General features: G+C 38.9%; 1 protein-coding gene across 4 annotated transcripts in view; it reads left to right on the forward strand.

The window, feature by feature from the left end:
• Window positions 1–17,949, forward strand: part of ITPK1 (inositol-tetrakisphosphate 1-kinase) — a 148,117-nt gene that overhangs the window by 65,285 nt on the left and 64,883 nt on the right. For all 4 annotated transcript variants that reach the window (XM_039365899.1, XM_039365901.1, XM_039365898.1 and 1 more), the window contains one exon: window positions 4,996–5,121. In XM_039365899.1, coding sequence (XP_039221833.1) covers window positions 4,996–5,121 — 126 coding nt within the window. The remainder of the gene's footprint in view (window positions 1–4,995; window positions 5,122–17,949) is intronic.

Here is a 17,949-nt window from a genome sequence, read left to right on the forward strand (position 1 = left end):
TTGTCACATGTGGGAGTTTCTCCACTTTAAGCAGCTAGTAGCACCTGGCCAACTTTGTTTAGGATTGGAAGTCCTGGTCAGTACCTAGATGGAAAGCTGCTTGAGAATTCCAGGGATATGGACTAGGCCAGGGGTAGGCAACCTCGGCTCTTTTATGACTCATGGACTTCAACTCCCAGAATTCCTGAGTCAGCATAGCTGAAGTCCATGAGTCATAAAAGAGCCGAGATTGCCTATCCCTGGACTAGGCAATGACAAAACACTTCTGTACTGTTGCCAAAACATTTTATAGATCTATTCACTAGGAGTTAAGCTTGATTCAAAGGAATCATTTATAAAGCACAGCAGATTCTTACAAAAGCTTTTTAAAAATTTGGTGATTCATATCAGGCTGGAAAACTGTAAATATGCTTTGTCTACTTCCTATTGATCTGAAATAGAATTCTAGCCATTCTTTGAACATAAATTGACTAGATTTTTTGTTCTAATGAAAGGAATCCTACAGGGCAACTGTATATATACATAAGCTCCCTCTTCAGACTAGTGCCAGTTATGTATTATCTATCAATGTGGCAGACATAACAGGCAGACTTTGTTTTCATTATTAAATGTTTGCTTACATAGTTGGAAGATATCAAGCAAAAACCCGTTACCTTTCAGTGGGAATATCATTTAGAATCTCTGCAGTAGACTCTAAGGTCCATGTTTTCATGCTTTTTTAGAGGCTGCTAAAGAGATGGGGGATCCATATAAATCTCTAGCAGGATATTGTTTCAGAGGGCTAATTCCACAATAGAGAAAACCTACTTCCTGGGGCCCTATTAGATGGTATTGCTTCATTGACAGGACCCAGAGTGAGCTAACTGTATCATACTGTATAGGACAGGAAGAAATGATAGGAGACAAATGGACCCTCAAGTATTTAAGCTTAATGTCATGTAGTGTTTTAAAGGACAATGAGCAAGCCATAAATAGATGAAATCAGCAAAATTTTATTTGCTGTAGAGGGAAGTCTGGCAGGTACTCATCTTACTTATAATCCTAAAATATAGACAATTATATGTAAAAGCAAGATTTGATGTACTCCCATCTATAGTGTTATCAGGCAAGTTTGGGTTCAGCTCCAATGAATCAGGATCCATAGTGAACGTTAAGCATATCTTATATTGTACCTTTCATAGCAAGTCCTACGTTAAGTATATTTATACCTCTTTCTCCACAATTCCCAGATCACTTGGAGCAATGCTACACTTTTTTTTATTCCTGTCAAATGGGAAACATTACACATTACAGTGCCTCTTGACTTTACTTGTGCATTTTGGGATATGTCATGACAAAAAAGGACTGTATATTTGTGTTATAGCTATTAGAATATTATCATCATATAGGAGTAAAGTCTTCTGTTATAGTGCCCCATTTCAAATTTCCATTCCTTTTATTTATAATAATAATAATCATTATGTATTATAGTATAATATTTTTGTTATTGTTAATTAAAGTAAGCGGTAAGAAAGGGAGAGTTTTAAATTCATAAATCTATTAAAAATACACCGAACTTTGAAGCTGCAGTCCTGTGCATATTTACAAGGGAGTAAGACCCATGCAACACAATATCACTTTATATCTAAGTAAATATGCATAGTATGCATTGTGGAACTCTTTCCTCATTAAATGTTTAATTTTTTTTCTCGTTTGTTTTGCCCTTCATTTTCAAGCAATGCTGGTGAAAGAGTAAGCAAGTTCTTTGCACCTGGGCAGTTCTTTCAGCATCTGGCAGACACTGATTTTTAAATTTGTTTTCTAGGTTCAGTTTTAAAAGAAAATTAGAAGCAGCAAATGGGTGGAAATGTATTTGTAGCCACAATGAACACACAGGGGTTTTTTTTTACATTCAGTAAATAAACAGCTTGATTAATCGTTAATACATCTGATAACACTATATTCCACAATACTGTGGAATTTCCTCCATATATTTTAAATCCAATAATAATTTGGGGACAGATGTTAAAACCTCCCCATAGGACTTTGTTTACTGATATGCCAAGTCACACTGGTCCTGTAAAGTCTCCTCACCATGCGTGTGTGCTGTACATATATAGGCAGCTTCTGCTAATGGTCTTCTCAAAATCTTACCTATTTTTCACCTCTAAAGTGATGATTTGGCACCAACATATGGATTTAACAGTTGAAAGGAAAATGAGAACAGGTTCACAATATTCTGCAATGAAATAATGTATTGCTCTAAAGCAGCAGTCCCCAACTTTTATGGCTTGGCCCAGCAGGTGGGGGGAAGAGGGGAACTGACAAATGCAAGCTTACGTGGCCACTTCCGAACCAGCCATGGCCCAGTAGCTGGCCACCGCCTGGGGGGTTGGGGACCCCTGCTCTAAAGTCAAGTCTTAGTATCCCCATAGAAAAATTAGTATTATAAACTAGATTAATATGACAATTCCACTTTCAAGAGGTAACAAGAATTTCTATGTTCAAATAAAGATTTGTCTTTTTAATTGTTATATGAGATATTGGATTTTTAAATATCAGGAGACTTGTGAACTAGAGGTGTAGAATCCCTTTCCTGATTCATTTTTTTCTTTTTCTGAACAGTCATTCCCCGCTGGCCTCCTAATAATAGTTTTCATTCTTTCTCAGTCGATCTCATATATATATTGGAGCCAAGTTGGAAGACAGATAAATGATAGATGGATGATAGACAGACAGACAGACAGACAGACTGACTGACTGACTCAGATACATTCACATACATGCATGCATGCATGCATACATACATACATACATACATACATACATACATACATACGTTGGGAATAGAATAATCATGTTCACTCATTTTGTTAAACCTATTTAAATCATAGTTTGTAAAATAAACCAAATATATTAAACCGAATAAATCACATTATGGATTGCCAATGCATTTAGTTACCTAATTTAATTTAGATACCCCTCTCCCCTGGAAAATCTGGTTTTATTTTGTAGGCTTTAGGTTATTGTTACTCTATTCCCCATTCTGAAAGATAACTGATAATTTGATATGCACTGCAGCAGCAATACGAAACACAGTTTTATGATAGTTTTCATTCATTCCAGTTTTGTGTGTCTGTGTATATCACATAAATGAATTAAAGTTGGTGAGAGACAAAAGTATAATTTCCACAAATGGAAAATTCAGTGGAAGCTGTAGGAATATAACCAGCAGTTAATAAACAGCAGTCTCTTAACAGTATTAGTGCCCTTATGCTTTTCCCAAACTTGTTTAATTCCTTATTAAGTTCCTATTTTTGATAGGTGGGAAACCACTCTGGTTCAATGGTTTTGCTTTTTCATTTTAGACATATAGAGATGACTCTAATAATAGCTATTTCTCCATTTTGTAATAAATTGTATCCTGTATGTACATATAAATTTATATACCGTAGGGTTTCTGTGGAAGAGCTTTGTTATAATAGATAGTGAGATGGATAGCATATAAATTTAACAAATAAATAAAGGCTTCCCATTTGGCTTCTTTCAACAATATTATATACTCTTTTCTCATCTTTGTTATTTAGTAGAAACATAACTACTCATAAGAAAGATTATTTAAGTTTTTACTTTCATGATTAATCTACAAAGGGCAATAAGATATACATTTGGAGAAATTTTATTTTTCAAAATCTTTGATTCAGTGGAAATTTATCAATGGTAGGTGTTCACTTTATACATAATCAACAGCCATGGTCACATATCATGTAAGCCACAGTAATGGTTGATATAAACATGTTCCAAATAATCAAATTGTAGTTGTCTCCTGTCTCTAAACCACACGTTTCAAAACCTTGTCTATCAGGTTTAGTAAGTGTGTTGTGTGCTAACTATAAGAATAAGATAGGCAAGACAGGACTAGGGAAAACCATTATGTCAATTTAGATCATGTCTTCCAAAGCCCTTTAAGAGAATGGCTAAGGGTAAGAAAATTGAGAGAAGAATTAAGAGCCGAGGTGGCGCAGCAGTTAGAGTGCAGTACTGCAGGCCACTTTAGCTGACTGTGTTCAGCAGGTCAGTGGTTCAAATCTCACCGGCTCAAGGTTGACTCAGCCTTCCATCCTTCCGAGGTGGGTAAAATGAGGACCCAGATTCTTGGGGGCAATGTAAATATATATATACATTGCTTACTGGTGTACACCGCTTAGAGAGTGCTTGCACTTAAAGCGGTATATAAGTCTCATAAATAAATAAATAAATAAATAAGAAACCTAGAATTTAACTAATAGAACATGAATTTATGTGTAGAATTTAACTTTAGGTTCACTCTTTTCTGGAATAAAAAGACTATTTTGCTGAGTCATGTCCATAAGCCTTCTGATGAATTGCTCAATAAAGGATTAAATGTCCAGATAGCCAAGTTTTCAGCTATGACTGGTGTGAAGCCTATATATATCTAGCCAAGCAGTATTAGAGGCAGTTGGATGCAAACAGTGCATTTATGACACATTCACATTTACTGTGTGTCTTAGCTTGACATCCAAATGAAACATTTATTTTATTTATTTATAAAATGTATTGGCTACCTATTTTACCGCAGGGTAACTCTGGGTGGCTTACAATAATAAAATACCCGTATTTTCCAGCGTATAAGATGACTGGGCGTATAAGACGACCCCCGACTTTTGAGAAGATTTTCATAGTTTAAGTCATCTTATACGCGGAAAAATACGGTATTTTCCGGGGTATAAGACGACTGGGCGTATAAGACGACCCCCGACTTTTGAGAAGATTTTCATGGTTTAGAAAGTCGTCTTATACGCCAGAAAATACAGTAAGTTAATACAAGCCAAACACTACAATCCAATTAAAGATGGGGAGGTCGGGACCAGGATGGGAGGGAGGTGAAAAGTATTCTTAATTAATTGACTGGGCAATAAGGAAATCTAGGGAAAGGCATATTTAATATTTTATAGAATAATCCTCTTTTTTCTTTTATTATTACATTTTGTTCAGCTCGACCTTACCAAACGAATAGAAGATCAGGGCCCATTAGATGTGATCATACATAAACTGACAGATGTCCTAATTGAAGCTGACCAAAATGACAGCCAGTCATTGGAGTTGGTTCACAGGTTCCAGGTGAGTAGTATTTATTATATGCAATTATCAGCTGCATAAATCTCTTCAATCCCTCTGCAAACAATTCTTTTAGGCCACAATTGAGAATTGCCTAAAAATATTTGCTGTAAAGAAACAGCATATGGAACATGTTCTTGGCCATAACGGTGAAGGAACTATCATAGCTTAATCTTCCTTTCCTGACAAACTTCATGTTTCCTTAGGTTAAAAAACACATTTCTCAAAAACAATGAAAAAGTATGACATGAATAAAAAACATGCAAAGAGGTAAAAATCACACACTGAAAACTACCGTGTTCCTGTCTGCAGTATAATTTTGTATATGGTAGCATTGTTGTGTAGAGTAAATGCCTTGGTCAAACAATTTTGTTCAAGTTTCAGATGGGAAATGTATTCTCTCCAAGCAAAAATACATATTAAGTTCAATAAAAGCATACTACCAAAATCCATTATTTCTGTAAGTTATAATATTATGTTATTATTATCCGTGGCTAATATCTGGCAACATGCATAATCTGAAAGACATCTCAATGTAAGGAAAATGTTACTGTCTGAAGAGGCACAATGCTGGCAGTGGCCAGGAGAGCCTTTTGTCCGTTCAGGTATATTCATCGACACCCAAAATTGAACTTAGACAGGTCAAAGATGTGACTACTTAGATATTTAAGGAGTTAGACACTCAGTGCATTATCAAACACAACTTTATATTGGTTGAATTGGTTATCAATTCAGATTGCTTGTGTTAGTCTTAAATTTATAAATAATTTGGAACCTATTATCTTAACGTCCACATTCATTTCTATGACATTGCAGATACATTAATTTCTTTTTCAGTATCTGCTAATAAAATCTATTATACAAGGAACAAAATTGTCTTGACCCAACATTTCTGGAATTCATTTGCAGTTGATTTATCTCCTTACATAAGCAATTTTAAAAAGATCTTCAACACTCCTTGCTTCATTGCTGTCATTTCTTAAGGGTTTATATGGCATGTGTGAGTCATAGAATTTTTATCTCATAATTTCTGATATATCCAACATACCTTATCTCATTCTTCTTGTATGGACTTTAGTCCTTGGCTCAGAAACGTTAGGGTAATATTGTGAGAGCATGGCTGTAAAACTGTCTTGAATAAATAAGATATAAAATGAGTAGTTCTTCCCTTAAAACTAACAATAATAATCATGAAGTTATACTGTCTAAGCAAAAGAAAAATTAACTAGGCCAGGCAATTAAAAACATGAGTTACTTATCTTTAAACACAAAATGCAGATATGACTAGTTCCTTGCAATTCTTTTAAGAGGCACAGTTTGTACAAATAATGTATGACCTAGATTGAATGCTCTGGCAAATTTTGTTCTGTGTTACTGATATTTTTTCTTTTTGGACCATATTGTGGAGACACACTTCAAGGTGAAATGTACTTAAATGAAGAACTATTCCAAGTAATATCCACAATTGTAATATTTTATGAATAGTCAGTAAAATAGCTATTCATAGATGTTCTGGTTTGATTTTCAAAGTAGATTTCTCTGTGGCATTGTGTGACATGTTTGGATAACCCCTGGGCTCATTATTAATAAATTAAATTATATTTTGATTATTTCATATGAATTAATAAAATAGTGTTTCCATCCTATTTTTTTAAGAGTTAACATCTTCATTGTTCTAAAACTCACCATTAGACTTTGGAATCCTAAGGAAATGAGGAGCCTGTTAAATGTATATAGTTAGACTACATTTTCTCATCTTTTTGTTATTGTATATTTTTAATTTGTTTTTAGTTATTTTAATTGATTTTAATGATGGAAGGCTACAGTATTATGATAGTGATGGGCAAAGGAAAATAGGGGAGATGGAGTTGGGCACTCTTGGGCAACACAGGACCGTTGTCTTATGCCAGTTTTGCATTCCAGTTCCTTGGTCTCAACTGCAGTACCTTTTCAGCAGACCTGCAATGGCCCTGGCTTTCAGCTGCTACTATTGAATTCTAGATCATTTTGTAATAAAGCCTCATTCATTAGTGATTTAATGGAGAGGGGCGGCCTGACATATATCACCATTTCTGGAACAGGGGATTGCTCTTTTGGAGATATGCCCACCTGGGTGTGGCATTCGCCAAGACTCCAGGGCAGGGGTGGTGTTGTGGTTGTTGTCATGCAGGAGTCTCTTAGGACTTTCTGGAATGCTGCACCACCGGTCCCCAAATGTGAGGTCCTGTTCATTAATGGTTTTTAAGGATCAGTTGGAATTCTTGCTGTTGTACAATCCTCTCTGCTGCATAGCAACCTCTCTGTCTGAACTCCATTTCTCAGTTGGCAGTGAAGTTCCCCACACTTGGTTCTGGGGAGCTTTAATCTGCCTTCTCTGGAAATGGGGTCTGAATTGTCTTGAGAGTTCATGGCCATCATAATCACCATGGGCCTATCCCAGATCATCCAGAGCCTAATATAGGACAGAGAGGGCAAAACAGATCTGTTGTTCCTCCCAGAGCAGTGGCTATATGATCTGAATTGGGGGAGATCTTGGTGTCTCTTGTCATGGTCATACCATGCTCTGATTTCCATGGGATTCTGCAATGCAAGTACTCGCTACATGGAGGCTAGACTCATTAGATTAGTCCAGTCTTGGTGACTGATGGACCTGGATGGGTTCCAGAAGGAATTGGAGGTTGTTCTTGCTAGTTTGCTGCATGGTTGTAATGGAATGTGTGGGTAACCTTGGAGGATTCAGTAAGAGATGTTGCCTAGGAAACAATCAGACGAGAGGGGAAGCCTCCAGTAAATTAAATGTTGGAGGAAGAAAGTTAGGAAGTACTCATCCTAATTAAATGGGCTGATAAATGTAATGGCAGGATAGTTGTCCCAAAAGTGTTTTTTTCGAAAGGCAACTGGACTTTGTTTTTCCTTGAAGATGTTTCACTTCTCATCCAAGAAGCTTCTTCAGTTATGACTGAATGGTGGTAGATGGAAGGATTTATGTTCTTTGAAGTCATCTGGTCGTTAACATTCTGAAAGTCATTGAGGCCACTTGGAGGTTTAACTGTACCCTCAGGTTCACCTGAATATTGCAAATGGGTGTGGACCCTTCTTGGAATTCCTGAAAGGACTGTGTTGCAAACAGGAGATAAGTGATGTTGTATTCTTCTCCTCTTTTGAGAGACAGCTGTTAAATCTTAATGTAGATGGCCTCTTTGACCCCTCTTTCAAACCAGTGGTCCTCACTGTCCAGAATGTGGACTTTCGCTGTCTTCAAAAGAGTGACCTTTGTCTTTCAAATGCAAATGGATTGCTGAATCTTGTCCTGATGGGTTTGTTCTCCTGTGTTGTTCCATGTGATTGTGAAGTGGTTGTTTTGTTTCTCTAGGGTATGATCTGCACATGTCTCACTGCATTGTACTTCATATATCACATTGCTAAGTTTGTGTCTCAGTATTTTATCCTTGGGATAGACAAGTCTTTGCCTTAGTGTAATTTTGTGTTTAAAGTGTTTATATATATTGAGTTCGTTCAAAATCCTCCTGAGCTTTTCAGATATTCTTGCAAAGTATGGAATGACATTGCTTCATTTATTATTCTCTGTTATGAAGGAATTCCTGCTGGGTCTATTTTTGGATTTGATAAAGGTCCAATTGGGATAGCCAAAGGGCTTCCTTGATGTATTTTAGTTCTTTCTCTTTTCCATCTTTCCTGGTAGGCAGCCTTTCAGCCTGATGGTATAGGGTTCTGATCACTCCCATTTTATGTTCCAGTGGGTGGTGAGAATCAAAATGTGGAGGGTTTCTGTTTATTTCAGTATTAAGGATTCTGTCTTCCTTAATGTGTACTAAACAGTCCAGGAAGGCCAGACTATTTTCCTTAACATCTTCCTGAGTGAACTTAACATATCTGTCCACAGAGTTGATGTGTTTGGTGAAGGCTTCCAATTTCTGTGTTTTAATCTTGTCCCAAGTATTGTCCATATACTTATAACAGTGAGCGGATGGAATTCCTGTGAAGGAGTTTAGGTCTTTGATTTTTACCTCTTCTATGTAGAAATTGGCCACAATGGGGGACACAGGTGAACCCATGGCACAGCCATAATTTGTCTTTAGAAACCTTTTTTTTTTTTTGCTGGAAATCAGCAAAAGGTTGCAAATCAGAATCACATGACTGCAGCTGGTCATAAAGTGCCCAGATTGTGATCATGTGTCCACAGAGGTGGTGCTATAGTTGTGTGAGTACAGGTCAGTCACTTTTTCCAAACCATCATAACCTTGAAACATGTATAAATGAATGATGGTAACAATCTACTTTTATTATACTGATAGTCTTTGGTTAGCGACTGCCCTGTTTAGCAGTGTCCAAACTTATAACAGCACTGAAAAATAGATTCATGACCAGTCCTTGAATTTACGACCATTGCAGCATTCCTGCAGTGAAGTGATTGCAAATCAAGGACTGGGAAACTGGTGCATATTTATGATGCTTACAGGGTCGCTATTTGTGAGATTTACAGCCAGCTTCCAACAAGCAAAGTCATTGGGAAGTTAATAGTAAGACACAAGACTCAATCATGTGACATCATGCTTAACAACCCAACAGAACACACACACACACACACACCAAGTGTACACATACATGTTCTTCATCCTGATGGAAATCATAATGCCAAGTTGATTATAATAACTTACACTGCACTAGATTTTGCAGCTAAGCAAAAATAAATAATTCACAGTTCAGTCATTAGATTGGACAGATTTCACAACTGATGGAGGGGGGGAAAGGATATAGGGATGGTGAACACAGAGAAAAGTTGCTATTTGGTTGCATGAGAAAAAGTGTATACAGATTATGAATTTCAATTATTGCTTGTTAATAGTGAAAAAATTTGAAATGTTAATTTGAAAAAAAATCTCAGACAATTACTGCCTGTCCTCAGCTTTGAGAAGGCAACAAAAGATACCCCTGGAGTTTAGCCAATAGTAGAACATATGACTGAATTTGTATTATAATTACTATTTATATACCACACTTAGTGACCTAAACATTACATAATAGTTATGTAAAAGAAGAAACTCTTTCTACAAATATTTGGGTACTATAAAAAGGCAAGGGAATAAGGAAGAGGAGACGTAGCTATTGGAGATGGGAGATTGGCAGGAGTGATTTTCTGAGAAAAAGATCAATCAGAGAAAGTTTACAGGCACAAAACAGAGGAAGTAATTGTAATTTAATGAAGAAAGCACTGCAATGAGGCAAACAAGTACCGGTAGTCAAATAAAAAAATATATTTGTTTTTTTGTTTATTTATTTGTATCCCATCCTTATTAGTTTTACAAATAACTCAAATAAACCTTCTTCTTCCTGATTTCCCCACAACAACAAGCCTATGAAGTGGGCTGGTCTGAGAGAGAGTGACTGGCCCAAAGTCACCCAGCTGGCTTTCGTGGCTAAGGCAGAAGAATTCACAGTCTCTGGCTTTCCAGTCTGGTGCTTTAACCAAACTGGCTAAATTAGACAAGAGGGAGAGTTTAATTCAGAAAAACAAGGAACTTAAATGGGATCAGACAAAGTAGTGGAAACATGGAAACATTGTTCAGATGACAGAAAAATGCAAAGGAAAAAGAAAAAAAACTGTTAAAACCTCTCTTAAAAGTAGAGTTCATCTGTTTCTCCTCTCCCCCCCCCCCAAATATATTTCAAAGTGTAACCAACAAAGTATAAAGAACATGTTATTGAAGTTGAGAGGAAAAAGAGATGTTTGGGTACAGTTTTGAATCAGTTTTGCATAATTTACTGCATATTTTGTTAGATTCAGATTTCATATTCAGATTTCAGGAGAATGCCTGTTTGTTTTGTTTACAAGCAATTGCTGAAACAGTCTGCTTGATTGCTCCTGCTTGGCTGCAGATACTGATGGTGGACAAAGCCAACTACCGGTAGGAGCAGCTACAAATCTTCTGTGAGCATACTGCTTTCAACAATAAATAAGGATTCCTATAATTCTCATAACATTTTTTTTTTTGCAAACTCAGTGGATAAAATATATCTGTTAAAAAATAGAAGAGATGATGAGAAATTATTAAAAACGAAGCATGCAAATGGATCTGGAAGAAAAAAACCTGAAGTATAATGTGTATAAAACATTATACACATAATGTTACAATAATGGATTATAGGATGGATATAAAGAAGAGGTTCACATTTATCACTGAAGAATTCCTATAAGAAAAAGAGAAAATCTTAGCATTAATGGAAAGAAAATAAGTCTAGAATCAGGAAAGTACATGTTCACCAACATCTAAAAAGTACTGGAAGAGGAATCAAAACAATACATTAGATAAAACGAAAGCTAATTCTATGTACATGAATGCTTTTATGTTGTAGAGGATTCTTTTATAAATTCTGCTTAATGCGTATATATGTATGTATGTAGGTCTTTGGTTGTTCGGGTTTTCTCCCGTGTAAAATTGGAAGTGTCTTGGCGACTTTTCGACGAAGTCCCATTTGTCATCTTCAGGCTGGTGTTTTCAGCTTTGTGCTTCGAGGAGCACGAAGATGCAGACCACAGCTGCATCATTAGCCACTTTAAACCCCTCCAATCCATACATGAAGCAAACTGACACCCTCCATGAAGATGAGGCATGACCACGAACGCGAAGCCAAAAAATAGCAAGGAGCCCAAAATCTTAAACCCCTCTGCAACTCAGACTAACCTGAGCACAACCAAACAGAACACTCCCCCAGCCAATCAGAGCACAGCCAAGCCCCTAACCAATCAGAACACACCTCCACCCAATGAGAACACAGCCAAGCTCCCAGCCAATCAGTTCATACCCCCACTGGCAGTTAAAAGGAAGAAACAGCTAAGACCACACATTGCTCCTCGAAGCACGAAGCTGAAAGCACCAGCCTGAAGATGACGAATGGGATATATATATATATATATATATATATATATATATATATATATATATTATATATATATATGGATTCCATAGAAATAAGATTACAAACCTAATCCAAAAAGAAACCCCCACTAAAATCCAAGACAAAGAACAAGAAAACGGCAAAGCCATCCTCCCATACATAAAAGGCATCACAGACAGAATCAGTAAGATCCTCCATAAACACAACATCAAAACAGCATTCTGCACAAACAGAAAAATATCCACCATCCTTAGAAACCCCAAAGATAAAATTGAATTAGAAAATCAAGGAGTATACGAAATCCCATGCACCACTTGTCCCACCACATACATCGGACAAACCAACAGAAGAATAAGTGCACGCATTGAAGAACATAAGAACTCAGTCAAAAAAGAGGAACCAACATCTTCCCTGGTCCAACACCTTAAAGCCACAGGACATGAAATTGACTTTAAAAATACCAGAACCATTGCCAAAAGTGAACATTTTAATAACAGAATAATCAGAGAAGCCATCGAGATAGAAAAACGCCCACACAGCATGAACAAGCGAGATGATACCTCCCGCCTACCAGCCATTTGGAAACCCGCCCTTATTGACAAACGACTCCCTAACACAAAAAATGATACCAGACCCACACTCACAAAAACCACACAGGATGTCACCACCAAACATCCACGCAAAAAACAAACCCAAAGCCACACTGACTATGAGGCACGACCACAAACCAGAAGCCAGACCACAGCTGCATCATTAGCCACTTTAAACCCCCCCAATCCATACATGAAGCAAACTGACACCCTCCATGAAGAGGAAGCACGACCACGAACGCGAAGCCAAGGAATGGCAGGGCAGCCCAAAATCTTGAATCCCTCTGCAACTCAGACTAACCTGAGCACAACCAAACAGAACACTCCCCCAGCCAATCAGAGCACAGCCAACAGCCAATCAGAGCACAGCCAACCCCCCAGCCAATCAGAGCACAGCCAAGCCCCTAACCAATCAAAACACACCTCCACCCAATCAGAACACAGCCAAGCTCCCACCCAATCAGTTCATACCTCCACTGGCAGTTAAAAGGAAGAAACAGCCAAGACCACACACTGCAGCTCGAGGCACGAAGCTGAAAGCACCAGCCTGAAGATGACGAATGGGACTTCGTCGAAACGTCGCCAAGACACTTCCAATTTTACGTGGGAGAAAACCCGAACAACCAAAGACCTACATACAAATACCCGCGAAAACCTCAGAAAACAAATATTGAACCTCTACGGGGAGGAAATCCACCATCTGACCAGGACCTATGAAAAACTTGAAGTCCAAAGAGCTTCCATTTTATGCGACCTCGCATTCCTACGCAACTGCCGAGATCAAAATCTAATCCCCACATGTTTCCAACTGAAATTCCACTCCAACTCTGCAGCCACCAAACGGATCCTGAAAAGAACAGAATTGGCCCTAATCAGAAATGAACTTCACACAAAAAGATTCCTCCTAGACCGAATTAACAAAGATCTCCTCACACTCCACCTCAAACTCAGCAACAAGATCCACCCCGCACTTTGGGACAAATCCAAACAACTTGCCGTCTGGAGAGCCGAAACACAGACCACCTTCAAGACAGATACACACACCAACAAACTCCGAAGACTACAAGAACGCCAGAAACAAACCCCTCCTCCCTCACAGCCACACATGAAGCAAACAGTGCATAACATCTCAGATAGGATCCTCACCAAAGCCGAAACCAATGTCCTTTCCAAAGGATTCAACTTTGCAGTCGCTCCCAAACACATCCCCACTGAAACCATTATATGTGGAGTTGAAACCAGCCTGACCAAAATCAACCCCGACGACGCCAACAGAATCAGACTCGAAATCACCAACATCCTCTGCACCAGCAAGCCACCCAAAAGCAACTTACCCAAAGAGGAACAGACAGCACTACGTAACCTTAAAGAAGACACCAGCATAATAATCCTACCAGCAGACAAGGGCAACGCCACGGTGGTTATGAACACATCTGACTACCAAACCAAATTAACCAACCTACTCCAAGACTCCACATACAAACCCCTAAATACAGATCCCACCACCTACCTGGAAAAAACCACCAGATCCAAAATAAAAGCCTCCCCCATTAGCGAAGAGATCCAGCAAAGAATCATTCCCAGAGAGAAATCATCCAGATGCCCCAAACTCTATGGTCTCCCCAAGATACATAAGGAAGGAACCCCACTCAGACCTATAGTCAGCTCCATAGGCTCACCTCTACAAAACCTAGCCAAATTTCTCGCCAAACAACTACAGCCCTATGCAGAATCCATCACCTCACACGTAAAAAACTCATTCCAGTTTATAGAGATCATAAAGAAACAAAACTTACAGCCCAGCGACCTACTAGTGAGCTTCGATGTCATATCCCTCTTCACCCAAGTGCCTATCAAAGAAGCCTTGACAGCTATCCAAAACAAATATAACCCCCCCAAACACATCTTAGATCTGACCAACCACTGCCTATCCAACACATACTTCATCTATAATGGACAAAAATACAAACAAACAGAAGGAGCACCCATGGGATCACCCCTCTCACCTGTCATTGCCAACCTCTACATGGAACACTTTGAAACCCAAGCTCTAGAAAAATCGGATCACAAACCCAAACTCTGGCTCAGATACGTAGACGACACCTTCATAATCTGGCCACATGGGAAAGAAAAACTGGACAACTTCCTCACACACCTCAACAGCCTACACCCCAAAATACAGTTCACCATGGAAACAGAAACTAACAACCAACTTCCCTTCCTGGATGTCTTAGTCTACAAGAAATCCAATGGCTCCCTAGGACACACCATCTACCAGAAGAAAACACACACAAACCGCTATCTGCACGCTCTCTCACACCACCACCCAGCACAGATCAACTCTGTAGCCAAGACACTCATCTCCAGAACAAAACGCTTAGCTGACGAACAACACCTAAAACCCGAACTACACACTCTCACCAATGTACTAACATCCAATGGATTCCATAGAAATAAGATTACAAACCTAATCCAAAAAGAAACCCCCACTAAAATCCAAGACAAAGAACAAGAAAACGGCAAAGCCCTCCTCCCATACATAAAAGGCACCACAGACAGAATCAGTAAGATCCTCCATAAACACAACATCAAAACAGCATTCTGCACAAACAGAAAAATATCCACCATCCTTAGAAACCCCAAAGATAAAATTGAATTAGAAAATCAAGGAGTATACGAAATCCCATGCACCACTTGTCCCACCACATACATCGGACAAACCAACAGAAGAATAAGTGCACGCATTGAAGAACATAAGAACTCAGTCAAAAAAGAGGAACCAACATCTTCCCTGGTCCAACACCTTAAAGCCACAGGACATGAAATTGACTTTAAAAATACCAGAACCATTGCCAAAAGTGAACATTTTAATAACAGAATAATCAGAGAAGCCATCGAGATAGAAAAACGCCCACACAGCATGAACAAGCGAGATGATACCTCCCGCCTACCAGCCATTTGGAAACCCGCCCTCATTGACAAACGACTCCCTAACACAAAAAATGATACCAGACCCACACTCACAAAAACCACACAGGATGTCACCACCAAACATCCACGCAAAAAACAAACCCAAAGCCACACTGACTATGAGGCACGACCACAAACCAGAAGCCAGACCACAGCTGCATCATTAGCCACTTTAAACCCCCCCAATCCATACATGAAGCAAACTGACACCCTCCATGAAGAGGAAGCACGACCACGAACACGAAGCCAAGGAATGGCAGGGCAGCCCAAAATCTTGAATCCCTCTGCAACTCAGACTAACCTGAGCACAACCAAACAGAACACTCCCCCAGCCAATCAGAGCACAGCCAACCCCCCAGCCAATCAGAGCACAGCCAACCCCCCAGCCAATCAGAGCACAGCCAAGCCCCTAACCAATCAAAACACACCTCCACCCAATCAGAACACAGCCAAGCTCCCACCCAATCAGTTCATACCTCCACTGGCAGTTAAAAGGAAGAAACAGCCAAGACCACACACTGCAGCTCGAGGCACGAAGCTGAAAGCACCAGCCTGAAGATGACGAATGGGACTTCGTCGAAACGTCGCCAAGACACTTCCAATTTTACGTGGGAGAAAACCCGAACAACCAAAGACCTACATATACACACACACACACACACACACACACACACACACACATGAAAGACATAAATTTTAAGTAATTTTACTTTAATTTAACTCCTTACTGAACTTCTTCCTTCTTCTTGTTTCTCTAGTTCACTGGAAATTGTCCAACAATTTTCAAAAAGCTGTAAAAAAAATTTAAGATGGCTAATGAATTTCCTTGGATTTTTTTCTCCCCAGAATAAAAGGATTAAGGCAAGAAAGAGGAGTTCATCAGTGAATGTCCATTTTAGATCTGCTTTTATCTCCATTAGGAACTAGACATTAGTTGATATTGTTTTAGACCAGGGATTCTCAACCTTGGCAACTTTAAGACTTGTGGACTTCAACTCCCAGAATTCTGGGAATTGAAGTCCACAAGTCTTAAAGTTGCCAAGGTTGAGAACCCCTGTTTTAGACACTGCATGTTTGTATGGCAGCCAGTCCATTTCATTACACAATGGAGCCCATATTCTTGGATATCCCCTAGAATTCACTCTCTGTGTAGTCTGTACAATGCTTTTAGTTCAATGCCCAGTTCTTTAAGCATTATTGATTTTGCCATTGCTTCAAATGTACGTTGCCCAGAGCTACAGCTACCTCTGTTCACTTGCTGTTCAGATCATTTATTTGTGCTCTGTGGTTTTTTTTTTTTGCTCAAATGCTCCAACATAATTGCTTTGTGTTTAATTTGTTCCGAAGATTATTGATCAGATTGAATGGAAAAGTACTAGAAGGGGGCTTGAAAGAGTTATAACAACATTATATTTATTTTACTTTAGCAAATAAAGTAAGACTGAGATATAAGAATGAGCCTTTTCCTGTGTAAATACTAAAAATGTATATTCATTTGCGTCAAATGCAAAACATTGATGTTTGTTTTTAGGATTTCTTTTAAACAAAGTATTGATAATCACTATGCTGTGTATATTATGATAAAAATAATTTAGAAATACCATTTTTCCTGAGAGTAAGAGTCATAAATTTGTACAATTAAATATTTAGAAGTGAAGTTTTGTGTTGATTGTAAAACACTGTGTGAATAAATAGTTCCTGGAGGAGTACATCCATAATGACAGACAGGCAGTCATTAAAGATATTGTAATTTCTTTGAACTAGTAATCTTCCTCTGTGGCACATTACTGCAGAAGAGGTTTGAATATATTCTTGGATATCATCCAAATTATGCAAAGCTTCATGAAGTATCACCCCTCTCCCTCAAAACAAGAATTAAGTATATACCCTAGAGCAGGGCTTTTCAACCAGTGGTATGCGAACCACCTGTGGTACATTAGCATGTGGCAGGTGGTACATGGCCCTGCCCAGCCAAGTGTAGTGGGGGAGGGAACAAGCCAGCACAGCGCAGGACTTAGTGTGAGAGAGTTCTCCGCAGCTGCAGAGAGGCTGGGCCGAGGCAAAGGTCCCAGGCTCGCTTCCGGCTCACCCGGATGAGAAAGGAGGAGGAGGGGGACAGAGACAGGAGAGGTTATAAAAGAAGGCAGGAGAAGAGAAAAAAAGAGTCAGCCTTGGGAGGAGGCGGAGTCAACTGTAGCTGCACCGAAGGGAAAGGAGCAGGGAGAGGAGAGGAGATCAAGCAGGCTGGCCTTGAGCCAATCTACAACTTCTGTGGCAGCCACCTGTGCTGGCAGCAACCAAGAGGCAAGAAACGCAGTGTGGGAGGGGTCGCCCTCCATGAGGAATGAAGAAA

This window comes from Crotalus tigris, unplaced genomic scaffold (genome assembly GCF_016545835.1).
Source record: "Crotalus tigris isolate CLP2741 ecotype Arizona unplaced genomic scaffold, ASM1654583v1 scf7180000020201.887925, whole genome shotgun sequence".
NCBI classification, from domain to species: Eukaryota; Metazoa; Chordata; class Lepidosauria; order Squamata; family Viperidae; genus Crotalus; species Crotalus tigris.